Source organism: Apodemus sylvaticus, chromosome 16, assembly GCF_947179515.1.
Source record: "Apodemus sylvaticus chromosome 16, mApoSyl1.1, whole genome shotgun sequence".
In the NCBI taxonomy this organism is placed as follows: Eukaryota; Metazoa; Chordata; class Mammalia; order Rodentia; family Muridae; genus Apodemus; species Apodemus sylvaticus.
Window position 1 is genome coordinate 66,343,144 of NC_067487.1, and position 27,455 is coordinate 66,370,598.

The window sequence follows — 27,455 nt, forward strand, 5'->3', positions numbered from 1 at the left end:
TTTTCCATCAACAACAAAAAAGTAAATGCAATATCATTATTACATCAGTACTTATATGATACATAGAATACTTAATGCCAATTTTGAGAAGAAAATTAAGATGCAAGGATAAATATGTATATTAAAATAAAGCAATCATATCGTCATGTCATAATGGACTTTGACTTTTCTGGCTAGCATATAGTAACAGATGTCAAATAGGCTACTCAGCAAAAAGTACAATTCATCAGCGGCTAGACAGCTAGCATGCTGTACACGTCTGACTTGCATTCTGAGACTTCTCACTGCTATCTGATCCTTACTAACCTTAATTAGTTATAACAGTAACACACTGGAGTTAGAGTTGCTTTCAATAATGAGTAAAAATAATATGAAATATTATTCTGTTCAGTCTTTTTCTCCTTCAAAAGGCAACAAATCTTTCATGTTTGTAACCGAGATTCTCAGTCTCTGCTTTTATCTTTGTTAAACTATCAACCTCAACACTTTGCCCAGGATAGCCTTCCCAGACCTAATGACATCACTTTGCCCAGGTTAGCCTTCCCAACCCTAATGACATCACGCACACACAAACAGAAACCCACCTACTGCCATAGAAACAAATATTATTCCAGAGTCGGGTCAAGTGAAAAACTGTATACTTTCATTTTAGAGTTGGCAAATAAGCACTATATCACAAAATGTGTCTTTGAAAACCTCTATCACCTCAGTTGATTTGCAACTTCTCATCAGTGTTCTGAGTTAGCCCTTTTTTAAAAAAAAAATGAAAGATCCTATTTCGCTTGCCTTTGAGAAATACAAATTTTAAAGATTCTATTTAACATCCTTTATTGCATTCCTTCATCATAAAGTTATGCTTTATAGCAACATAAAAAAGCTGTAAAAATTAGCATTCTTGTAAACAACCTTCCATGCTCACTGGTGTAGCCATCAGCGGTGATTTGTACTGATCTCCTAAATGCAACTTGATAATATGGTATCCAAAAGGTTTTTTTTAAGCATTAGCATAAGACAAGGGAGAACATAAGACATGTAAAACAAAATTAGTCTTCATCTCCCGATGCTTTATAAACATGAAGGTTGTCCTGAATTCTAAGAAATATTTCAAAATTACAGAAATGTCCCATTTTTATCCAGCATGGTGTGCAAGTGGTCTGAGCCCTCGGGATGCAGAGGCAGGAGAAGCACTTCAATTCCCAGGCCAGCCTGGGCTACATATCCAGGCCCTGTCTCAAAGGCAACAAAAAGTTGCATTTTAATATGAACTTCAAAATTACCACCCTTCTCTCTTAATATGATCATGTTTCTTTGGTAAATGTACATCTGAAAGACCCTGTAAACTCTAAACTCGCCGACTAGTTAAGATCCCTTATGTAATGCGAACGGATGGTTTTCTTTAGCAGAGAAAATCATTCCTTTCTGCCTTCACCTTTAAGGGGATCCTTTGTGCTCTGGTTGTTGACAGTCACACGCAGTTCTTAGGGTTCGCATTTAGCTCTGCGGCACAAAACTGCAATCTAGGAGAAGGGTGCTTTTAGGGTCTGGCAACCAAATGAGAAACCCTCCCGTGGGAAACGGGGTGCCCTCCCGATGCCTATAAGGAGCATTAGATTGCAGATTGATCTGGTTAGTTTTCCAAAGCAAGCCCGTGATATTGATTTGCCTCCCGGTCTAAAACACGCCGGCGACCTTCCCCCGCCGACCAGGGAAGAAACAGCGGCGGCTCCCGCGCCTTGGGGGGGGAGTCCGGGGAGCACGTGGCTGAACTAAGCGCGAGGCTAGCTGGCCCCTCGAAGCGTGGACTCCGGAGAGAAAACCAGAGCGGACCAGCGGGGGACGCCCGGAGGAGCGAGCTAGCGTCTCGCCAGCGGGACCCGCCGCCTCTGCGGACCGCGCCGTGGCCTCCGCGAGGGCTGCACTGAGCGCTGGGAGCCGAGGCCCGCGGCCGCCTTACCCACAATGCCCTTGGGGAGCTGCGCCCACGCGCGCCCGGAGCGGCGCGGCCTAGGGCTGAGCCACGGGGCCGAGCTCGCGGCCCGCAAGGCCCAGGCTTTCTCACCGCGGCCTCCTCTGGCCACAGGCCTCACCTCGGGCGCGTGCAAGTGCAGCCCGCGGGGGGCGCCCTCCGCGCCACCGTCGACGAACCGGTCGCCAGGGAAGCGTCCCCACGCTCGACCCCGATGCCCTCCGGCCCGGCCCCGGAGCCCAGCGCTAGGCCCAAAGCCTCGCGAGACTCTGAGCTCGCGTGGGAAGCTCGCACCCCGGGCTTCCCTCCTGCTGGGCCTTGCACAGCAGTCAGCCTCGCTGTGGAGGCCTCCTCACTGTGCTACCCAGAAAGTAGCTCCAAGTCTTGCCAGGGCGAAAGGCCCAGGCGCCCCGGCCACCACCTCCCCAGCTGAGGCTTGCCCTGACCCGCCCTTCTGAGACCCCCCACTTCCTGCCAGTCTATGGTACACCAAACCCATTATCCTCTGTGTCACATACCGAAAATGATTTTATTTTATCCATTTACATTTAGCTTGATATAAACTTGTCCGGAAAAGTCAAATAGTATGCTTTATATTAGCTCAAACATTTATTAAGAAAACCAAAGTCCATAAATAAGCACAGACGATAAGTTAAAACAGATCACAAATTGACCAGTATGTAACAAGAATGCTTTATCTACACCAAACATCCTATTTCACATGTTTGTTCATTCTTAGAAAGCGCTTCTGTTCTCTGGGTTTGGATTTGACCAGCACATGCAGAAAGAGCTGATTGTGTTTCTCTGTACAAAGTTGCAGGGTTGTAGATGTCCGCCCGCGCCCACCGGCGGCCGGCGGGAGGCCGAGGGGACGCGAAGGACGCGATGGGACGACCACAAAACAACCAAGGGCACAGAGCAGCGAGAAGAGAGACACGGAAAAGGAAGCAAACGAACACCAGTCTCGAAGGACCTAGAAAGGAGATGTGGCTTTTTTTTGTTTTTGTTTTTGTTTTTTGTTGTTTGTTTTTTTGCTTTTACAAAAAGGAAAAAAAAAAAGGAAACTCCTTGCACGTGTGTTTTGTTCTTCCTAGAAAGGCCTATCAAAATGGGAAAGACCACCTCTTCCTCACCTAAGAGCCTAAGTCTGCTCCAGCCACCCAAATCCGCTGCCACGTTCCTCCTGAGAAGCCTTCCCTTCTACCCCCTCACAGTTGAGCTTAAGAAAAGAAAAACCGAGCTATAATCAAAGCGGTCTTTTGCAAGCCAATTGAGGGTTGCGTGGACGCGACTGGATAGGCAGGGTAGGGTAGTGGTCCGGGAAAGAAAGAAAGGAGGTTGGAGAAAGAATACGGGGCAAAACTCAAATGACATCAGCTGGGCCCTCCGATGAGGCGGTTGGTAGCAGATGCTTGTCCACCTTTAAGACAAAAATCCCTAACGTTGTGCTGTACCTGGAACACGTCCGTGTTGTGACCAAGATGCACAGTGTGTGTTTTCGCGCGCGCGCGCGATGTGTTGTGTGTCTGAGCGTGAGCTATGGTGCGAGTGTGTGCATGTGTGTGCATGTGTGTGCATTTGTGTGTGTGCATGCGTGTGTGTGTGTGTGTGTGTGTGTGTGTGTGTGTGTGTTTCTGCCCACAAACCAGTCCATTGGTGTCTGATTTCAGATCCTGAGTCGACTCCCTGGTAAGTAAAATGGCGGGAAGGATGCTTTCTGCCGGGCGCGGGAGCGGGGACGTGAGGCTCGGGGAGAGACTGAGCCCAAAGGGAGGCGCGGGCGAGGCGGGGGCCGTGGGGGTTGGGGAGGGTGGTGACCCGAGTGTGGCCGGGGTGGCTGCCAGGCAGAGGCCGGGGGGAGGGCGCGAGCACGACCCGGACGAGCGGGAGGCCGAGGCGGCGGGCAGCACGGGGCGAGGGGAGCCGGGCGAGCGGGGGGACCGGGGATCACCGGGGAGGGGGAGGGGCCGGGAGGCCGGTGCGCGCGGCCGGGGGCGTGGGGGAGGGGACGGGGGCGGCGCCCGGGCGCAGCGGGCGGCGCGCGGCGGCATTAGGTGAAGCTCATGGAGACTGTGTGCTCGAGCGCCTTGCGGCGCAGGGAGGCGATGCTCGTGCCCCGCCACACGTCGCTGCTGTCCGGAGAGCTGCAGAGCTGGGGCGAGCCGGAGACGTTGCTGGGGCCGGGGAGGGAGGCGGGCACCATGCCGGGGAAGGCGGGCTGGTAGAGGTGCGACTGCAGCCCCGCGCCGTTGGAGCCCGCCAGGCTGTTGGACAAGCCCATGGAGTTGGGCGGCGGCCCGGCCGCCAGGCTGCACTGGGACAGCGACTGCGCCATGGCCTGCTGGCGGCCGAGCGCGGGCGGCAGCGGCAGCTGGGACACGCCGGGCATGGCCGCCGCCGCCCAGCGGGTGTCGTTGGCGTGGAAAGAGCACAGGCTGTCGCCCATGGCGGCGGCCGCGGCGGCGGCGGCCGAGGGGAACTGGGGCAGCCCGGGCGTGGGCAGCAGCGTGCCGGGCGCGCGGAACACGTTGGTGGTCTTCTTGCGCTTCTTCCACTTGGCGCGGCGATTCTGGAACCAGACCTGCAGCGGGCGGGGTGGGGGGTGGAGGGGGAAAGGGAGACAAGACCCCACGAGGTTAGCGATCCGGCTCGGAGCTTGAGGTGCCCAAGCCCCGCTTCACCCAGTCACCCAGCCCCAGGCTGCAGTGGTGCTCCGGGCTCCGCACGTCCCCACACTCGGCGCGAGCTCCGGACTCTCCGCCGACTCGGAGCCACGCACGCCCCCTTTGCAGCCACCGAGCGCAGACTCCCGGCGCTTTCGTGTCGCGGTGCCCTCTGGCGTGGAACGCACTGAGCAAACAACACCGCATATACCCACCGTGTGCAGCGTTTACCGCCCCCTGCACTCTGGCATAGTCCGTGCATTGCACAGATGTACCAGTCGTCAAGCAGGCATGTGTCAAGGCTGACCCACAGGTGTACAAATGAAGATAAACATGAGTACCCATGTGGCTTAATAGCATGTCTTAGAGCACTGATGGGGTATAGAATTTTCAGAAACACTGGAAATTTGGGGATTGATGAAAGGCCACGAATGACATAAACAGTCTCAAAATCGAAAGACAAAGGAAGCCCCTAACATCACGGTTGACAGAGCAGAGAGGTTAATATAGTGACCCGTGTAGCAAAGTGAGCCACTGAGCAGAGGCGTTATTTGGTTACCACCTTGATTTCTGATTTCTCCTTCTGTGTTTGGAACAACTGCCACAATGCTCCTCCCCGTCTCTCTCCCCCAAATGCTCTGAGGACACCCTTCTCAGCGCCATTCGGTGTGCTGGAACTTGCTGACTGAACCCATGAGCCGTGCAGTAACTTACTTCAGATTCGTGATAACATATCCTCTGGTACCTGCAAGCTGCGCATACCCCAACACGCCTCTCCTTTTATAAACTAGAGTCAATTTCCTGACCAATACGAAGAAAAGGAGGTCAACTTTAAAACTCACGCTGGTCAGGATGCAAATCTAAATTTGTTGGGACAATGGATGTATTTATTTTTTTTTTCAAGAAGAACTGCCTATTAAAAATATACATCAAACAAGCCCTCCTGGTTTTTGTTTTCTGATTATGGTCCAGAGCCTATCAAGCAAATGTGCCTACAAATGTGAAAATCATTATCAGAGAGCGAAATTTCCTCTGAATAATAATAGACAACCAACCTATCTGACCTTGATAATTTCTGGTCTCCACCTATTTGAGTTTTATCTTTAAGGGGCTGAGGCTTCCTCCATGTGTTTACGTGGCAGATTTTTTCATTTAAAATCTAGTTAGCAGGATGACTGCTGATACAAAATATAAAATGATGCCTGGCACAGATCAGATTCCTCTTAGAAACAGTTGACTAGTTTCCTCTTAGAATTTGGCCAACACAACCCGCTCTCCGAATTTCAGCCCACAGCGTGATTTATCTGGTAATCCAATCTATGTAGTAGTTGATTTGCAAGCTGAAGTGTCAAGGATATGGATATATTTGCCTTCATTCTTGGTAAACCAAGAATTTATAGCGATGCGAACAAGCACACTCCTTGCTTACCGGTGTAAATAGCTTTACAGTCTACAATTCCTCGGAGTCTGCCCTTGTCTTCCCATCTTACCTAGGGCTTCTCCCAGCACGTTCTCTTTCTCTAGGTTGTACACCGTTCCCCACATTGCTGCTAACCCAGTACTGATGCTGGGTAAGCACACCCTTCGTTGATGCTCTAAAGCAGTGGCACAGAGCCTGATCTCCTGGCTGGATGGAGCTGGGTGGAAAGTGGGGAGACCTAGGATCCCAACGGCCCTTTGCAGTGCCCAGCCGACCCTAGTTTGGGAAGCTGGGAGAGGGGACACCCTTAACTGAGACGGGTCTCTGTCCAACACTTGCAGCCTTCTAGAAACATTTTGAAAGGGAGAGTCGAGGCCAATTCCTAACACTCTCCAGAGCTAGGGAATCCTAAGGGGTCAGTGTTTTGGAGGCGGTAAATTGGGAGAATGTGTGGAGAAAGAGCCAATAGAAAGGAAACAATGTCAAACTGCTCAGCAGAATTTCAAGAGCCAATAGTGCTGCCAAAAAGGGCTGTGAATCCAGACTCTGCTCATGCACACAAGGAAAGAACCACTGTCAAAGGACAAAATATTAGAGGAATAATCGAAAAATCATGCTCAATTATGTTTGAGGGTTAGTAGTCAAATGACGGCTACAAAATTTTTTAATGTTTCATGGTTTACTGAGATTCAAGGGGGGAAAATCTGCATGGACGCTGAGCACCTCCATTCCAAGCTCTGATGCATATGTTTTTAACATGTGAAAGTTTCCACTTGAAAACTAGAGCATGGCTGGTTAAAATGCAGACAAAACCTAAGGGAGATTTTTGGAATGCACTGATGACAACTCCAGGAAATATATTAACCACAGCAGAAGACCCAACTTTGTACTCAGTTTGAAATGCAGCTCTCCTCAGAAAAATGCTTAATACAACAGTGAGAATCTAATGGAGGTTGGAATCTAAAAATCCACTTTCATGATATCTGCTGTTACAGTAATATAGACATACTGTAAATGTATTTTAAAATATATAGCCCGTTTAATTCCCCAGCTATAAATGGCTCAGGAATAGAAAAAGAGGGGGAGAAAGAAAGAATACCCCCTACACACACACACTTGAAGCAAATGCTTTATGAAGACCTCATTGGAATCCAGAAAATGATTAATGTGTAGATATGGGAGGAAATCTGGGGAGCTGTATTAAAGCCTAGATCTCAGGTTCATTTCGATCAGCCAGCCGTGAACTCTGGGCCGAATTCATTACACTTTAATAGTGCTGGGAGAGGAAGAAAATGCAATTTCTCATTCCATTAGAAAACTAGAAAATACTCTCAGCTTGTCCCCCTATTAAGATGTGGCAGGTGACAGGGCCATTCTAGGGGACACGGTCAATGGAATTACAGCACATTATTTTTGTTCATATAAAATATTGAAAGGCAAGCCTGACTGTGCAGAAGTTATTTCACTGATTTGGTTTTTATGTAAATAAAATATTGAAAGTTAATTAATCCGTGCTAGAGACTAATGATTATGCTTATTATATTGCATTTGATCGCGTAATTTGCATGATTCTCGCATTGCTGCTTAATAAGCCATTCCAGGTTATAAATAATTCTGAAATTGGTTTCTAATAATGGCATGCTATAAAAGGAATGGTTTTATTACACTAGCCAGAAAAGGGGAGCAGTACCATACAGGAAGTGGTCTCTGTGTGAGCAGAGGTGCTTTAGTAAACACTTCAAAATGCGATATAGTCCAGATAAAGACAAAAAAATAAAGATACTGGATAATTCAGTCTAAAATTAAAAAGTATCTTTGAAAACATGCAAGCGCAATAAGTTAAATGTTTAGATCATTTTTAATCAGTGCAGTGGCCCACATACTAGAAAGAATGTGTGGCAATCTGTTAACTATAAAGGAAACTATGAAGCACTCATCATATAAGAATGTAAACCAATTACTATTTAATTTGAATTTGGTCAAGGAGCAATGGTACAGAGAATCGTGAAGTAAATACATTTCCCATAAATTATTTTTGCATTACGTTACATAATGTTAATCATTTTGAAATGTTAATTAAGAAGGTTATGTTGATCTGATTACTTTTAAACTATGAAACATTATTTTTAAAAAATATTGAAATTGCTATTCTATTAAATTGTTTCTATCAGGAGGCTCAAGCTATTATCTTTGGTTGAACATTATGCTAGAATAATTAACATTCTTTGTCTCTTCTTGCATATTCTTTTGTGTACTTTTTAAAAATAACTACCACACAGTTTATATTTTATTTCATTTTTAACTTTTTCTATTAAAAGAATCACTGTCATTAACCTTTGGAAGACCTAATAAAGTTTAATAGACCTCATTTTCTTTTTTCATAAAATCAGCCATCCAATTATATTTTATTTGTGATTCTAAGTTCTATTTTAATTTGAACTAATTACCAATATGTCTAGGTTAAGATACAGCACTGCACTATTTTAAACAAAAATTAATAGCAAAGATTTCTCTTGAGGGCAAAAAGTAAATTTGTGAACTTTGATTCTTCAATATTGAGCCTACAATCAAGTATTATTGTTGGTGTGGACTTGGATTGTATATTTCTATGAAAGTATGAACCCACACTTAAAAAGAAATGTATGGTGAAGATTTAAAGAACATTAATATGGCTGAACAATAAAATTAGAACTCTTCACATGTGTAATGTCTTTGCTTTTCAAAGTTCACTAACAAATACCCAGATTTATAATGGATAAAAATATTAATCGTTGTGAATATTTATCTATTAATTTGACCATTTTAACTCCCTAAGAGATTCATTTCTTATTAGAACAGAAGTATGTATTACCGTTTAGATGAACTACAAAACGCCGAATGGAAATTAATTCTGATTTCCTGACCAATCAAATGTAAAAAAACGGGAGTTCTTAAAGTTAATTTGCAAAATCAGGTAGCATTGGCTCAACAAATTTTTCAACTTAGCACCCAGGATTCTAGAAGGAAAGAAAAAAACCGTCCTAAGTAGCGAGGAAATGTTTTCAGCACCGTGGATAGCTCAGGCCAAGGGCAGAGCTTCATCCAGCAGCCTGCCCACGGAAAAAGTACGAGTTGCCAGTCTTTTTAAAAGAAAAAGAAAAAAAAAAAAGAAAATTAGGGTTCATTAATCTTACATTTTCTCCCCCAATTTTCAGAAGAGATACAGGTGAAATTTTCTAGATTTCATATAATTACATCTTGGACACAATAACGAATTCCTCCACTACAATTTAACCTTTCTAGACTGAAAAGTTCCTTCTTTGGGTCAAATATCCACAACAGACAGTGCTCCTTTCCTGCCTTCCTCCTTAGGGGAACCTTAATTATTTTATTAGTATTAAAAATCCCAAAGTTCATAGGTGGTGTAGTATTTTTGGCCAGTCCCGGCGCGTTAGTAGATCACCCAAGGCTTTTGAAAATAACAAAGGTGAGGGTATTTTGTCTAAAAGACAAGAGAGGGTGATATTTAAGAGAATAAAACCACACCTGGAAGTTTGAGTACGCCACCCCGCTTTTTAAAGGCACCAATTGCACCGTGATTCCTCTCTCCTGTATAATTATGAAATTTCTCCCATTTATCCAAATTCATAATAAAAACTCATTACAGGGTAATGAAACACTTGTCGATAGAGCTGGAGCAAGGTGCACGCTGGGCTTAGCTTCTGGGGAGACAGGAAAATTCCCGTCTTTGGAGGAGGGAGTTGAACCCCGCAGCCCCATAATGCGGGGCTTGCTTTTGAGTTTTAAGATGAGGGGTGTGACTACAATGGAGAAAGTCCGTGGGGGCCTGTCGACCGTCCTAGCCAATGTTTGGACTGAGTATGGGATCCTCCGACCCAGGAATGCAGTAACAACGAGCACGCAGCCCGGGGACCCCAGCAGGGCACAATACCAGCTCTGTGCACCGATCCACCCCACCCCACCCCACCCCCGTCCCTCCTGCCTTCCTCCCCCGAGCCCAAGCCCGGTGTACCTGCACTCGCGACTCGGTCAGCCCGATACGTAACGCTAGCTCCTCACGCATGAAGATGTCGGGGTAGTGAGTCTTGGCGAAGCTCCTCTCCAATTCGTTGAGCTGCGCTGGGGTGAAGCGTGTCCGGTGGCGCTTCTGTTTCTGTTGGCCCTGCTGCTGGCCGGCTTGGCTGGGGTTGGGGCCGCCCTGGGGCCCCGGCTGCTTGTCCGGGTCTTTGGCGCTCACCGCCAGCGAAGCAGGAGTAGAACCCACGGTGGTGATGTCCTCGCCCGGCAGCAGAGTGGCTCCTTCGACCGGGTCCGAGTTGGGGGCCAGGTCCCCTGGATGGCCTCCAGGGTCAGAGCCCCCCACGCCCAGCCTACACTTCACCGCCTCCCGGTGGCCCAGAAGCTCGGCGGCATCTTTCATACCTGAGGAGGGAAGGGGATCTCTATCAGTCCTGCCCTGGCGACGTGAGGAGCCGGTGTCTTCCCTGAGAGGTTCTGCTTTAGCCCCATCCACCGCTCCCTCTGCGCCCACGCTCGCCCCGCGGCGGAAACTGCCTGGTCCTCAACCCGGTTTCCCAGGATTTGGACAGCTAGGTTGAAACAGCATCTCCTGGCCCTTTTTCCCCTTCTCTCCACAGCCCGCTCTGGTGGCTCCCAGCTCCGGCTTTCGTGCCTCCCACAAACAAACAAACGAAACACTCCCAGGCCTGACAATGAAACACACCCGAGTCCTTTCACTAACCCAGGAAACCTTGAGAAAATTCTTCGACGGGGAATGCGGGAGAGAAAGAAATCAAGAGCGATCCCTTTGAGGCTGCTCCTCCTGAGCGTAGGCGCTAAATGAACTCTGGCCAATTCCCTCTGACTTTCGGGAGATGAATATGTCTCCAAGCCTTCCACCCCTCAAAATAAACCCAAATCAGCTCCGCCTCCCCCTCAAATCAGAGAAAGTGTTTGGGAAATGGAGTCCCATCCATCACTAAAGCTTCCCAAGCCGGAAACCCAGAACCTGGTAACCCAGATCGCTTTAAAGAAATTCGTGTAAACTCTGTAGCCATAACAGTGAATCAAACTTTAGAGAATTCAACTTTTCTCTCCCGAGAAATAAACGGCCCGTCCCTCCCAGTCACTGGCAACACCGAGTCCCTTGCAGAAGGCAGGGACGCCTGAGAGGATGAGTTGGGCGTTTCTTCTTAACCAGCGCACTTAGCAAATCCTCCTTCGTACAGCCGCTTCTCCTTCTTGCCAGATTTTTTTTAAAAGAAAACAAATTTAAACACACTTATAGGAGGAGGTGGTGATAGAAAGGAAGGAAAAAAAGATGAAAGAAATTCCAAATCATAGCAAACAAGAATGGAAAAAGAAACACCTCCAAACCAATTATCACGGGCTAGAACTCCTTTTAAATAATAATAATAATAATAATAATAATAATAATAATGAAGGGGGAGAGGAAAATATAAGAAAAAAAAGTGTCAGCATTCCCAACACCGTTTTGTTTTGGAATCTACATATTCCATAGATTTTTTTTAAAAGACGATGTTAAATCAAATTAAACTTTAATACAGCACAATTACTTTTAAAGAAATTAGTCCATTTAGGGCGCATTAAGGTAAAATAAGGAACAAATTGACAATTTCCTGCCCCGGCTTCTCCTGGCTGCCCGGGTGAGAGGCGCTCACTCACCTAGCCTGGCGTCCAGGAGATCGGCGTGAGACAGCATCGCGCACCGCTCCAGGGCGAAAGCTGTTCCCCCCCAAATTTTAGCGGCTTTAAGTTATTTAAAATAGATATAAGCTATAAGCTATACGATATAGATATATATAGATCACCTAAATGAAAGAAAATTCGGTTTGTGGTTAAAAAGGGGGCTTCTTGCATTATAATGTCCTTTAGAGAGACGGGGAGGTGCTTAACAGTTGAATGAACCCGTGAGCAGCTCGGCGAGGGGACCAATCAGGAGGGCAGCCTGCAAATGTCAGCGCCCGGAGAGTCCCCCACTCCGCCCGCCCGCCCGCCCGCCTGCGCCTGCCGGGAGGAGGCGGCGGCTGCAGCCCAGGCAGCTCCAGCCTCCAGCAGCCGCTAAAGCAGCAGCGGCCACCTTGGCCTCGCCCTGGGCCTCCCGGCCGAGCCTCGGTCAGTTCTTCCCAGAGATTTCCTCCAGGCACACCATCCCTTCCTTGTCCTGCCTTGCTCGCTTCACAGGCGCAGTCCGGCGTTTCAGAGATAGGGTGTCCCTGGAACAGGGGCAGTTCTGACACCAAAGCAGGGCATGACCTCTGCATGACCTGAGAGTCGCCACCCCCTCACATCCCACCGCCCCCCCCCGCCCCCGCCCCTCCTGCCCGTGCCTGCTAGACGACGCTGGACCGCTGTAGTCAAAGCCCTAGCTCACCAGGCCGCCAAGCTACCGTCTCTAGAGCGACCCTAAATTTCCGCTACTGTTCTGCAGGCTTCGCTAGAGACCCGGACTCTGGCCTACTGAGCCCCAATCCCAGCGCCAGCCTAGAGAGTAAAGAGAAAGTTGCCCCCTCCCCTGCTGTGCCAAGACCGCTGTCCGCTTTGGGGGAGGGGGAGACTTGGCGAAGCGTGCCTACCTCCAAAACTCCGGAATCTGCGTTCCAGGACCCCCTGCCCGATGGGCCTACACTCTTCTCACCCAGGTCTCAACCTGCTCTTTCGGTCAGAGTTTCTAAGTTCAGCTAGGCGACCAAAGCCACTTAAGGCGGTAAATAAAGTTAAACGCTCTTTATTTTCCTCTTGGATATGTTAAACTACTTGAACAATTTAAAATGCTTTTGCACAAGTGAAGCGAACCATTTCTAATGTTCTGATTTTTCAGAGCCAGCCAACAACAAAGTTTAGATTAGTAATATATTTCTAACCAGAGTAATTTTCAAGATCATTAGGCATTTATGTAATTAGTGCCAAATCTATAAGCTTTTATTACGATTATTAGAGTAAAATCAGTATAAATTTGTACTAATTTACTACTGTTTAGACTTGGCTGTCAAGCCCAGAGGTTCTTATTGTAAATGATAACTGAGGAAATTAAGTGCAAAATTCTGTACCGTTTCTGATCTGCTCCCAAACAATCCGTTTCAATTGTATTTGCAGCAGAACATGATGCCCCTTTAAAGTTATTTGACTTGTATTTTTATTTGCAACACAAGAAAAATGCCCTCTACCCAAGGCAAAATGAAAACTGATATTTACTGCTGCCTACTTGATTAACATTGATTTTTAATTCGAGGGTGATGCAATTAAGATTATTCATTTAGTGCAAATAAAGCTTCCACAAAAGGGTGGCCCTCTGAAGTCTGTTTTAAATAATACCGAACAAATGGCTTTTTTTGTTCGTCGCCCAATTGACTTACACAAAACATTGAAAATGCTGCCCGAGAGCAGATGCGAGGGTGTGTGTGTGTGTGTGTGTGTGTGTGTCCTTTACTCTGTGTGTGACAGGGAAGAGCAAGGAGACAAAGGAGGCGGCGAAGCAACTCTGGAGCAGTTTGTTCCCTTCTTCCCTTCCTCAGCCCTTTTCAAAGTCCTGCGGTGCACAGCCCGGGTGCGCGCGGCTGCCCCGATGCACACTCGCTTGTGAGTGTGGGGTCTCGGCTACTTCGGTGTCTCGCAGCACCGCAGCCTGCTCTCTTGGCTGCTCGGGACCTGGCGGGGCTGCAGCGGCTGCCGGGCAGCGGGTACCACCCGGGCCTAGCAGGAGCTGAGCTCCGAAGCCGGGGATTAGCTCCAGGGAGGAGTCTAGGTGACTCCAGCACGCCTGGGAGGGAGCCTTGGGGGCTTTCGGGCAGCGCCCGGTGCCCTAGCCGGAAAGGTTTTTCCTGAAAGGGAAATTCCAAGCTCTAAAGCAAACCGAGACCCTCTGGTAGCAGCTTGATTTTCTCTATACCCCTCCCATCCTGCATTTTGACAACTCGGGCGGGCGCGATCAGCACGAAGGGACAGTTCAACCTCTCAGGACCTGCCACAAGAGCTCGCACCTGGGACTAGTCCCGGGTTTCGAACTACCAGGGAGGGGCTCTCTGGGTATTCAGGCCTGAAAGCCCGGTCGAGGTGGAGTCAGGTGGCTAAAGAAGGAACCAGAAGGTGGGGTACAGAAGGTGTGATACCGGCCGCCTGCTCGGTAGAAGCGTCTGAGAAGTCCGGTCCTACAGTGACCTGGCTGCTTAAGTGAGAGACTTGAGAGGTCACCTGGGAAGAGACCAGGCGAGCCTACAAGTGTGTGCTCACCAGCGAGCGAGCGAGCGAGCGCTGGTGTCTGGTGTCGCAGCCGCCCTGGATCTGCTGCCTTCGGTGCCTGGCGTGCTCTCACACGCACTCGCTCGTATATTCTGTTTTGTTGTATCTTTCAGGTCGATAAATAAATGTGTAATAGTTAATGTGAAGACACATCAGAGTAATAACAATGGGACAAAATCAAAGGATTATCCATCTCTGTTAGTAACCACTGAATAACAATGTTGCGGCGTGATTGATAGCCCGCTTCATTTTATGACTTTTCTATTGGTCTTGATTTTTATAGCAGTATAAACAAACTAAATCATTTCTTCCAAGACTTCAGAGCACAAGCACCTCAGAGAGGGGAGGGAGAGAGGAAAGAGGGAAAAAGAAAAAGGGAAATCTGCGAGTGGGAGGGGTGACGGGGCAGGTTGGGGGCGTCGCGGTGGGGAGGGAGCGAACTGGAGCCGGGAGCTGGCAGCTAGCAGGCGTGGCAAGGAAGCTAAGAGAGTCTGGGTGTGAAATGCTTGCCCTCACTCCCTGTTCTCCCTCCGCACCTCGGTTTGGCCAACGTCTGAATCCACCTGGGCAGCGCTTGAGATGTATTTACCAGAGTTTTATTCGCCGTCATCTTCCCACGTTCCTGGGGCAGCCGGGAAAGTGCCGGTCAGGCCCATTGCTGTTGATAATTCAAAGCATTTCCCACATGATCATGGGAACTGAAGTCCCTAACAAGGCCAGGCTTCAGCGCAATGGCCCCCAAATCTTCGGAATGACAAGAATGTCTTCAGAAATCACTTCAAAGCAAAGTAAAAGGATTTTCTATGACGGATCCAGTGATTTTTCCTCAATAAATAGGTTTTAGATTGTTACACACACGTAGAAGTGGAACAAAGGGAACTACCAGAAAATATATTGGTTGCCCCTAATAAAATTTATTTAGACAGTTTACTTCTCATAAAAAATAGAGATTGAATTTTGTACAAGAGCCTGTCAAGGGACGATGCCAGGGAAATCTTTTTTTTCTTCTTCTTCCTGCCCCCCCCCCTCCTTTTAAAGAAAGCACAAAGGCCCTTTAAAGGCCAGGGAACTGGCTCCTGGCTCCCTTGGCAGGAGCCCCAGACCAAGGAAAACTTGGTAGTAAGAAGTCGACTTTGGGAGAGAGGTGTATGTTTAAAAAAAAATCTTGTAGCTATGTAAATTACAAGTACACCCACTAGACAAACAATAGGTGCTGTTTGCCATCCAATTTGGAACAAGTCTTAGAAATAAGATGTAGCTGAACCCGGCAGTGGAAAAAGATGGGATGGAGAGACCCAACGGGCAACAAGCCCAAAAGATGGATTTATGCAGATTAGGTTTAAAATTCTGATTTTTCTCTCTAATTGTGTTTCTGCTATCATTGCAAATCCTTTGTACAGATAAAGACAGGGAAAATAAAAATATATAGAGGGTCCTCCAGGAAGAATTGGGTAGCATGCCCAGAGCCCTAATTGCTTTTTCCACTTACAGAAATCTCGGGTGTTTATTAAATGTAACTGTAAGCTGCTTGCCTTGTTTGTAAACGGCTCTTTTCTGTGCAGACAGTGGGCTGAAATATGGCGCGTTATTATTCACATTCCTGCTATTAGATGCTGAATTGTAACATTGTTCCCTTTAATGAGAAGCGCCTCCCTCAATAATTAACGATCTCACATTTTCCTATTTTCTTGCCTGATGAAAAGAATCAATTTTAATTCGTGGTAAATTACAGCCATGCTTTGGGGTATTATTTGCTTACTGAAAACAAATCAAGTGACTTGAACACTCCTGTTTACTTTTCCAGATATGCAAGAGCCCAAAAGCTGATCTGTACATCAGATCGCATTGCTCAGGCGCGCTTCAGAACGGAAGAAAAGATTAAAACGTGGGGGAGAGGGACGCAAAGGGGCTGCGGGGGTGCGGGGAGGGAGCCCCGGACCCAAAAAACATTTGCAACAATGGTGACCAGGATTTCTCTTAGATCAACCTCAGGAGCCAGAAGTGGTGCTCCCCCCAAGCCTCAGTGTCCACCCTGTTCTGGTAAGGGTCTTTCAATCACATGACAATCCCGGGATTCCAGACTGTTTCAGACGCGGCTCGTTCGTGGGACTGGGTAAGTGGAACCGGAGCAGCGAAAGCAAAGTCTCTACACAGGGACGCTCCTCGGGCGCGTCCACACTCCTCTGCCTGAGTCGCCAGCCAGAGACCACAGCCAAGGAGGATTCGGATGAGTGGCCCTGCCGGTACACTGCGAAAGCTCCTTCCTCTTCTAGTGCGGGCTCTCCAGGACAGAGAGGAGCATCTGTAACTCTTACTCAAACAAGCCTGGGCCTAGCTGAAACCTCGAGACCTCTGTAGCTCCTGAGATGAGGGGCCTGAGGTCCAGATGCATTTAGCCTATATTGTCTCCAAACAGAGCCGGACTTAATCTAAAGGAAAACAAAAACAAAGATCTTGACTACACCCAATATTCCTTATTCCTCTTCCAACACTGAGAGCAGGACTTCATACATGACCCGTGCACTTTTGTGTGCGCGCTTTTGTGAGCAGTGCGCTGCAGGTCCATTGCTTGGTCACCTACAGGGCTGGGGCTTGCCAGTGGCACGGAGAAGCAAGAAATATGCCCCAAACTAATTCATAACTCGGGAGCTTGAGGCAATACAGGAAGTGATGGATGGATGGATGGATGGATGGATGGATGGATGGATGGATAGATAGATAGTTTTTCTTTGAATACTTTTGCACACGTTTGCTTTTGCAAACTACAAGCAGACCGTCCAAACAGACCGTCCCCCTGCATGATTCTGCAAGAGCTGAACCACCAGACCCTAGCCTGTTTCTTTCTTCCCCCTTTTGACACCTGGCGCCCGAGGCCCTCAATGCAGAAACAAGCACACCAGACAATGACGAATCAGTACCTGCCTGTGGCTGTACTGTTTATCCTAGCTTCCCTTGTATTGCCTTTTGCCCTGTTATTTTAATGGGCCCAATTAGCCACACGGAACATAATAAGTGTTACACATGTTTTGTTGCATGTGTTAAGTTCGTTGCTTTTCTTATCTCTATTTACTTAGGATAAATAATCATATATCCGTTATTCAGTTAGGTGACAAGACTAGTAATTGGGATAAAAAGAAAAAAAGTCTCATCCTGACTCTTTCTATAACTAGATATAGCGCTAATAAGACTGCATCAATCTTATGTAGCAAATAAATAAAATAGACAAACAAACAAATTTGCCTCCAACAAGTTAATGCGGTGTATCTGAGTGGAAAGTAGATATTTTCACGCATTCTGGAGATGAGGAGTGACTTTTAATAAAATCACAAGAAAAACAAATGTAATTCTGTAAGCCATTTCTTCCAGAAGCCAGCGTTCTCGCCACCACCCGCCCCCGCCCCCGCCCCGCCCCGCCCCGGCTTCTCCATCACAATCTCTCTCTTTTCCTAAGGAGTTGGTCCCGGTTCAGAATGACAAGGGTCTTGGCTTTGCCTGTCACTTTACACTTGGCTGGGTGAGACGGGGGCGGGGCAGGATTCTATAGGCAATTAGCCTTCTGCAAGTAGGATTTTTCTTTCTTCTCCTTTCCCTCCATTCTTTCCCCTCCTCTTCCTCGCTCCCTTTCCTCTTTTTCTCCTGCAAGCTTTTTCATCCTTTCCTCCCTACTCTCTGACCCGAGTCTCTCGCCTCTCTTTTCTCTTTTCCTTCCTTCTCTCCCCCCCCCGCCCCGTTTTCCCCTCCCGGCCCCCTTTCCCTGTCCCCTGTCCCCTCCCAGCAGCCGGAGTGCAGCTAATTCCGGGCGTCTATATTCACTCAATTAGAGAAATCTACAGTGAAGATCGATCTTCCATCTGCAGACATGCCAGCTTAACAAATTAGATTCTTGTTTCGTGCAGGTGATTTGGTGACAGTTGGGGAATTAGAAGTAATAAGTTGTTGTGTTTGAGCCCGGGCCCCCGCCCCCCGCCGGCGCCCCTCCCCGCCCGCCGCCCCGCGGCCGCGCCCGCCGCCCGGCACCCCCGCCGCCCCGGCCGGCCCGAGCCCGCCGCCGCCGCCGCATCCCCCGCCGTAATTAGTGCTGCTGCCCTCCATGTGGGCTCGATTAAACCGTGATTTAGCCGAAAGAAATATAATTATGGCTGCAAATAAAATAATCAGCATTGAAGAGCGATTTCCTTAATGAGATGGAGCGGTTGCACGTCACGGAGTAAAGGGGTCTCATTAAGAGGTGGTAATGAGGCTTGGGTGGATGGTGCAGTCACAAAATAGCCCGAGTCCCCAGCAGGCCCGGCCCGCCCTGCAAAGCGGCCACTGGGCTCTGCCATCCCGCCCCACCCCGCCCGGCCTCCAGGGGGCGCTGCGCCCGCCGCACGGCTCTGTAGCCTAGCCGGGTCCTTGGCCGCCTGCGGAGAGAGCCAGGCTGCAGCCACGTCCCCGCGCCCACGTGCGCCTGCTCCGGTCTCCTTCCCCCAGACTACACGGAGGACAGCAGGCTGGCTGAGCGGATGGCAGCGCGGGGCTCATGCTCGTATAAGGCAGGGTCAGACCTGACTTCTGCGAGCAGATGGAACCGGCTCCCGGGGTAGGGGTGGCGGGCGGCGACGCTAGAGTCTCCCACCGAGCGAGCCGTCCGTCCGGAAGGCAGTGCTACACACCCAAGCTCAGAGCACCAGCTTGGCCTGGAAGGCCTTGGAACTTACCCATGGCGTTTTCCAAACTTGGTTAAAGTCACAACTCTGTTTTAACTCAGCTTTCTCACCTGGATTCCTCTGATCTTCCTGGGCTCAGGGGCCCTCCTGAATTCCTTTCTTAGTCAAGGTGTGTGTGTGTGTGTGTGTGTGTGTGTGTGTGTGTGTGTGTGTGTATCCAGATATGTCTGGGTATGGTGAGACCTCATTTTTTTTGTTTGTTTGTTTGTTTGCTTGCTTTCCTTTTATTTTTATTTGATTTTTCTGGGACAGGGTCTCACTTTGTAGCCCTTGCTGACCTGGACTTCCCTGTGTACACAATGCCTCCACTTCATAGAGATCCACCTGCCTCTGCCTCCTGAGTGCTGGTATTAAGTTGTGGGCCACTGGCAGCTGGACCTCAGTATTTGTTTCTAATTGGTTTATTAACCTTCTCTTGAGTTGCAGTGTTGGACAAGGAATGATCAGAATCCATGCACCGTGACTCTCAGCAGCTAATATCTTTTTCTTATTCACCCTACTATGTGCTGTGCTAGGCCCTGAGCTAGAGAGACGGGCAGATGTTACTTCTGGCTGGGCTTTCAGAGGGCATGGCCTACATAGAGTTTTCCGAGATGGTGGATTCTGTTCATCAGACAGTTGCTCCCTTAGAAGCAGCCATGACCCAGGAGAGCACATAGCCGACTGAGACTGTTCACATCGTGGTGGTCAGGAAGCAAGCAGGGTGAAGGCCCTGGATCGCAGTAACCCTTGCAAGACCACTGCTCTCCTACCAGAAGGACCTGATTTTCTTCTGCTGGGCTCTGCCTCTTCAAAGTTTAACTCCCTTTCAAGATCTCTCGGTGTGCAGACCAAGCCTTCGACACGCCTCTGTAAAGACCAGGGTCCCCTTCCATTCAGCACGGACTCTTCCTGAGCTGCACCTTGGCCTCTCCATTTCCTTCACGATACTTTCACTTTCTCCATCAGTAATGTATTTCTACCCAGACATCTGGCGTCCCAGGAAAATAGTAACCCTTTTCAGTGCTACTAGTTAATGGAATATCTTTTGTAGAATGTTCTCATTTTATAAAGGGCCACAAGGTGAAGCGTGTCACCTAGATAAGTTCTTTGCTGTATCTGTCAGCTAGAGAGAGGCCTTCCCCAAAGCACTACTATCTTAAATACTCTTTCACCCTAAACAAATATGGGTTGGTTTCAAATCCAAGCCTCTATTAGGATTTTCTGCATTCCAGAGTATTGTCAGGAAGCCTGCTTTGTGGGTGGACAGCTTCTGCCCCCTAGAAATAGGTCCTGGGCAGCTGGCATGGTCCCTTACACAATGACAGGTCATGAATAAGCTGCCATTACCCTGGGTGGCAGTGCAAGTGAATTCGATTAACATCCACACCCTGGGGCCACAGGGATTGAGGGTGATTAAAGTCTGCCTTAAGCCCACTAAAGCCCCAAATCCACAGCTTACACTAATTCTCTCATTCACTCCCCAAAGGCATTTTCCACACTAGAGCCTGAAAGCCAGAAGGGGGTGGGGGAGCCTTCTCCCACATCTCTCACGCTTTCCCAAGTAGCTAACATATGGATACAGAGAGCCATTTCTGCTCAGGGATAGTCCCCACCCCCACCCCCTCCTCCACCCCCACCCCCACCCCTGAATGCTTTAGCATGTGGATTTATTCGCCAGCACCTTCATTTTTGAGAGGTTCCCCCAAGTTACCTGTTCGGAACAGTGTTGACTTTCCATGGACATCTTCCTTTCACATTTCTCCCTCCCTCCCTCCGTCCCTGAGAAGCAGCTGAGGGGGAAAGGGCTCTGTGTTAGGTGGGGCATGGTTAAGCTGCTGTGATGGAGATCCCGAAGTGGAGTGGCTTAAGGCAGATGCAATTGTATTTCTTTCACACAGCGGTCCAAGTAAATAGCAGTCCAAACTGCCTAAGAGGGGCGTTGTCGATTTACTGATGCTCTGCCTTCTGTGATGCTTGCCCTGTGACCTCAGGGGTTGCCCCAGCTCCTGCCCTCTGGGGTTGCCCCAGCTCCTGCCCTCTGGGGTTGCCCCAGCTCCTGCCCTCTGGGGTTGCCCCAGCTCCTGCCGTCACCTCTGCATTTGGGGTAGCTGGAAAAGCTGCTGGAAAGGGATACTTGTTCCTTTCTTTTAAAGAAATGGCTCAAAATGAGCTCTTTTCCTCTCACCAGACGTTGGTCAGAATTAAGCCACACAATCTTAATAACTCAAAGGAAACTGGAGAACTGTTGTCTTTACCTGGACTAGTTAAACCGTAAGATCGTTCTGTCCTGCTCTGGATCAGACAGAACTTCCATGCTGACCATGAGCCTCACTGACGATGTCCTTCCTCACTCTTCCTCAGTTTTCTCACTGTGGTGGGGGTCCAGGGAAAGTGAGCAGGAAGCGGAAGTGACCTAGTTAGGAGAGGTGATGGTTGAGTTTACCTTTCACTTTGATAGGACTGACAGCAGCACAGAGTAGTGTTACACAGCTCTGTGTGTCTGTCAGGGCAGTGACCTCACTTAGAGATGATGGAGGCCCAGATGAAAGGCTGGCAGGAAGGGCGTGGTCTTTGAGGCCAGGCCTTCTCTCTGCCCGAGGCAGCTTTGCTTTAGGACACTCCCCTCTTTGATATTCCTCTCTCCAAGTCAGTCAGACCGACAGCGAAGGGCAAACTAGCTGTGGGTGGGAATCTTTGAAACCAGGAGCTAAAATAAAATCCTCTCTCCTTTCAAGTTGTTCTCTGGAGTCCTTGTCATCACACTGAGATGTTTGCTTGCCTAACATGAGAGGGCCGACCAAGAGAGTCGCAATGGCTGCTTAAGCAAAAGACAGCAGTGGTTTGGATCTCTAAGCATTTCTTAGGAAGCCCAAGGTTCCCTTGCAAATGTAGACTGTAAGGATGAGGGACCAGGGTCAACAATATGATTCTTTACCACTCTATTCATCCACTGGCTATATTATGATTTGGTTCATGTGATGGGTACTTGGTCCCTAGCTGTAGAACTGTATTGGGAGGCTCTGAAAACTTCAGATGTCCTAGACAGAAAAAGTAGACTATTGAGTCCTTAGGGGTCTCTCTCTCTCTCTCTCTCCCTCCCTCCCTCCCTCTCCTCTCTTCCCTCTCTTATTTCTTCCCTTCCTCCCTTCTATCTGTATGAGGTGAGAGCCTCCCCAGCCCTACACTTCCACCATTATGATATTGTCCAAGCACATGGGATCAAACAATAGTAGACTAAACCCTGAGAACCCAGGAACCAAAATAGTTCCTCCTTTAAGTTGTTCAGACAATATAGTTTGGTCACAGCTATGAAAAGTAACTAATGCAGGATCTCATCCACCCACCCATCCATCCATCCACCCACCCATCCATCCATCCACCCACCCACTCATCCACCCATCTACCCATCCATCCACCCATACACCCATCCATCCATCCATCCATCCACCCACCCACCCACCCATCCATCCACCCATCCACCCACCCATCCATCCATCCACCCATCCATCCACCCACCCACCCACCCATCCATTCATCCACCCATCCACCCATCCATCCACCCATCCATCCATCCATCCACCCATCCACCCACCCATCCATCCACCCACCCACCCACCCATCCACCCATCCACCCACCCACCCATCCACCCATCTACCCATCCATCCACCCATCCACCCACCCATCCATCTATTCATCTATCCATCCATCCACCCATCCACTCATCCACCCATCCATCCATCCATTCACCCACCCACCCATCCACCCATCCACCCATCCATCAATCCACCCACCCATCCACCCATCCATCCATCTATTCATCTATCCATCCATCCATCCATTCACCCACCCACCCACCATCCATCCACCCACCCACCCACCCACCCATCCATCCATCCACCCACCCATCCATCCATCCACTTGCTAAAGTTTTATTGTGCAATGGCTATGAGCCAAGCACAGCGCTTGAGCCTGTAGATATGATCTTATGATCATGGGGTCATGCTCATACAGCTGACAAAAACAGACAATGGAGAAGTAAATGTAACTATGAAGTGTCTAAGATAATAGCTCAGAGAAAACTTAGTCTAGGATCCTGGGAAGTGATGTCATAGCAGAGACAAGAATTCCTTCTGCCAGGCATGACAGCTCATGCCTATAATCATAGAATTTAGGAGGCTGAGACAGGAGAATTGGCATTAATTTAACTTGGGCTACAGGCTGAAACCACGTTTCAAAACAACCAAGCAAGCAGAAAAATAAAAGAGTCCAATTTTCTCCAGGGCTGTATGTCAGCCTGGGTTCTGAGGTCCAGAGTCCGGGATTTAGTTCATGATGTTCCTTGAAAAAAGGAGGAGGAGCAGGAGAAGAAGGAGAGAAGAAGAAAAAGAAGGAGAAGAAAGAGGAGGAAGAGGAGGAGGAGGAGGAAGAGTCAAAGAAGAAGAAGAAGAAGAAGAAGAAGAAGAAGAAGAAGAAGAAGAAGAAGAAGAAGAAGAAGAAGAAGAAGAAGAAGAAGAAGAAGCTTTCCAAGTTAATTTCAAGTTGATTCAATAAACACTCATAGCTTAAAGGCCACATTCCCAAACGAAAGAAAATAGCCCATTGCACTGTATAACAGAAAACAGTGATAACAGCGAAGCTGCTGAATTTTAGCCTGACACCTGCATAATCGGGGGCTGGAGACATGGCTCAGCAGTTAGGAGCACTGGCTGTTCTTCCAGAGGTCTCGGGTTCCAGCACCCACGTGGCAGTTCACAACTGTCTGTTGCTCCAGTTCCAGAGGATCTGACAACCTCACACAGACATTCACGCAGACAAAACACCAGTGCACATGAAATGAAAATAAGTACAAACGCAGAGGATCGGGAGTTTAAGGACAGCCTCAGCCTCAACCTCAGCCTCACAGTGAGTTTGAAGACATCTTGGACTACATGAGACCCTGCCTCAAAAGTAAATAAATAAACAAGCAAACAAACAAATAAAAGAAACAAGAACCAGAAAGTGTACACATCCTTTCTGCTCAGAGTCATTAACCAGAACTTGGAGCCATGATTATGCAGGTGTCAGGGAGGTTGGGAAGCTGTCCTTGTCCTCAATAGCTATGAGCTAAGAGAGTCACAGTAGAGTCTCCTGTCAGTGACAGAGAGGAACGGATGTCCCTCTCCCACCTTTCTTACTCAGAACCTCCCGCATCGGGACTTGAGAGCTAGTCTTCAGGAGTGTGTGCAGAGGCTGGCGACTGGTGGCCTCTGAGTCAACATCTCCTTCTGGTCTTTTCGCTTCGGTACCTGTTGGTGCCCAGTTGCTGCTGCTTAGAAGTTCTGAGCATAGCTATCTGCAGCTTGAGAGCTGCAAGCAAGATCAAATCTTCCCTGGGTTTTCCATTTGTCGAGACAAAATGAAGCCTTTACAGAGCTTACTAGATAGAGATGTGAAGGGACTAAGAAGGTCACCCTTAACTGTCCCATGTTACAAAGCCTCATAACATCTCTCAACATTTTTTCACTCTTGTCTGGAAGGACTTGGGCATCTTGGTCACAGCCCACATTCCATGGTTGCTGGATCACTCATTTGAACATTTGCCCTCAAGGATAGATGTTATTGCTGAAGTATTACCCTCGTCCCTGTGTAAAGAAGCAACCCTGCCCGAGACTCAGGCTGCAGATAGCTATGCTCAGACTATCCTAGCCACAACGTACTCAGGATTCTTTGCTCTGTCGTCTTATTTCTGTGTCCTGGGCCTCTCTCACATCTGTCCACCCGCAGAGCCACAGGCATAAAGGACAGTTGTCTGGGGCATATGGGTGGAACTTGGACCAATGAATGAGGGGCATGGTGGTTTGAAATACTCAGGTATTTGAACGTCTGGACCATAGGGAGTGGCACTATTAGGAGGTAAGGCCTTGTGGCAGTAGGTGTGTCACTGGAGGTGGGCTTTGAGATCTCCTAAGCTAAAGCTACACCCAGTGTGACAGTCTCCTCCTGGCTGCCTTGGGAATCAAGATGTAGAACTCTGGGCTCCTCCAGCACCATGTCTGCTGCACACTGCCTTTCACTATGACGATAATGAACGTAACCTCTGAAACTGCAAGCCACCCCCAATTAAATGTTTCCCTTTATAAGAGTTGCCATTGTCATGGTGTTTTTCTTGCAGCAGTAGAAACCCTAAGATAAGGGGATCATGCGTGCATGTCATAGGTCCCTTACTGTGCTGGGTGCACCTAGTCAATGGGGACAGAAAGCACAAGTCCAGTACCGGGACCAGGACACTCGCACTAAGGAATTTGATTTTGGTCTTTGGAATTGCTCAAAACCATGTTGGTACTGGTCATGCTTGTGATCCCGGCGTTTAGAGACAGAGGAAGGAGGATTGTGAGTTTGAGGCTCATTCAGACTACACTGTGAGACTGTTTTAAAAAGGGAACAAGTGAACGAGGGAGGCAAGGAAGGAAGGAAAGGAAATTCTACTTAATGTGTTATTCTCTTGATTTACAATATTCTGACATAAAAGATATACTCTCAACACTTGGGAGGGGAGAGGCAGGAGGATCAGGAATTCAAGATCCTCCTTGGCTACATGGTGAGTTGAGGCCAGCATAGGTTACATGGGATACTGTCTCAAAATACATTTCAGACACATAGTATTGAGATATTTATTTGTACCATTGCTCCACACTTGCATACTGGAGAATGTGGTTGCAAGGACTTGACTGTGGTCTTGTTTTATGATCTTCAACACCACACTGTGTGAGAGTCCTTCACCACACTGTGTAAGAGTCCTCCACCACACTGTGTGAGAGTCCTCCACCACACTGTATGAGAGTCCTCCACCTCACTGTGTGAGAGTCCTCCACCTCACTGTGTGAGAGTCCTCCACCAGTGTGAGAGTCCTCCACCTCACTGTGTGAGAGTCCTCCACCACACTGTGTGAGAGTCCTCCATCACACTGTGTGAGAGTCCTCCACCACACTGTGTGAGAGTCCTCTACCACACTGTGTGAGAGTCCTCCACCACACTGTGTGAGAATCCTCTACCACACTGTGTGAGAGTCCTCCACCACACTGTGTGAGAGTCCTCCACTACAGCTCTTGCTTATTATTCTAAAATTGTGACCAATTAGTCTGTGAAGAGCCCAATCCCTCCTCCATAATGTTCGAACACACACACATACACACACACACACACACACACACACACACACGCACGCGCGCGCATACACGCGTGCACACATTTTCTGTGCTCCTTGGACTCATTGCCCCACCCACTGGGACCACTGCTCCTGTTTATTTTTTTTTTGAGATCCCCATTATTAGACTTCCATATGATGACAGCTCTCTCTCTCTCTCTCTCTCTCTCTCTCTCTCTCTCTCTCTCTCTCTCTCTCTGCATTCACATATCTGCCCAGAGAGCATTGCTGGAGAATCCTGTCATGATACCCTTTCCCCAAACCAGAGTTTCCTGAAATGTTTCAATCAACTATGTCCACCCTCCCTCTCTAGCTTTTCAGCACATCCTGATCTGAAAGCATGACACGTGCTTATTTATTGTGGCCTCTTTGCTTCAGGAGAATGCGAAGTCCATGAGGACTGGAACTTTCTCTTCCAACTCCATGTTCCCTAGAACTGTGTACAGGGTTCAATGCATAGCAATCTAATAATTCAAAAGGACACGGTAGCATGGACCAAGGACATCCACACAGCCTCCAGCGAGCACCACAGACCACTGACATCAACATGCTCTCTGGTGGCAGCATGGACATCACACAGCCTCTGACGGCACCTTGGACCACAGACTCTAACATGGAGAACCTGAAGTCTAGAGATGGGCCAAGGTCTCCTAATGGCTAAAGGAAATCATAGCTGGGCTCAAGCCTTCACCCCAAGGTCCATACACATTCTAAACTAACCCTAATAGGGTTCAATGAAATTTCTACCCAACACTGATACATATACATATTAAAAGAACCCCTACTTGCAGACCTCTCTAAATGACCTTTAAAGTGGGCGATGAGGTTGAGGGAATACTTCACAGGCTTCATACAGAGCGCTCATATAATTCATGCTATTTAACTGATCTTTATGCTTAATTCCCATCCATCCAAATGTAGACTCTCCCAAATCCTGGCAGGGTCGTTACACTATCGTTATGATTGTTTTCTGGAGACAAAGGGCTGGCTCCTGGATCCTCGTGCCAAGGCACAGACTATAGAGTCACGTTCTAGCCAGGCACCAATACAGACTCTCTGCAAGTTCCCCCAAGTCCAGAGTGCCCACCCAGCGAGGACACCCACTCCCTCAGGCAGGGGCCGGGAAGCTTGAGGTGCCGCCTGGCACGAAGCAGCTGCTCCTCAGGGGGCAGGGACGTGCCACGGCTGCAGACTGTGGAGATTCTCCCAGTCCTCCTTTTCAATTTGGACTTTGTAGCTAAAGAGGTAAATTGAGAATATTGATCAGCTCAT

At 48.5% G+C, this 27,455-nt stretch overlaps 1 protein-coding gene across 1 annotated transcript; it reads right to left on the minus strand.

Moving 5' to 3' along the window:
- Positions 1–4,016: 4,016 nt before the first annotated feature.
- Otp (orthopedia homeobox) lies at positions 4,017–11,771 on the minus strand. The gene is made up of 3 exons (XM_052159440.1): positions 11,735–11,771; positions 10,062–10,471; positions 4,017–4,547 (listed from the first exon to the last, which is right to left on the minus strand). Exons 1-3 carry the CDS (start codon positions 11,769–11,771, stop codon positions 4,017–4,019), a joined length of 978 nt encoding a protein of 325 aa, XP_052015400.1.
- Positions 11,772–27,455: the final 15,684 nt, after the last annotated feature.

What these genes read in the sequence shown, in the direction of transcription:
- Otp (XM_052159440.1), bottom strand. Translation starts at nt 11,771, where the DNA reads ATGCTGTCTCACGCCGATCTCCTGGACGCCAGGCTAG. An exon ending in TCTCCTGGACGCCAGGCTAG is followed by an intron (nt 10,472 to 11,734) that starts GTGAGTGAGCGC and finishes TTCCCTCCTCAG; the next exon opens with GTATGAAAGATGCCGCCGAG. An exon ending in TGACCGAGTCGCGAGTGCAG is followed by an intron (nt 4,548 to 10,061) that starts GTACACCGGGCT and finishes CGCCCGCTGCAG; the next exon opens with GTCTGGTTCCAGAATCGCCG.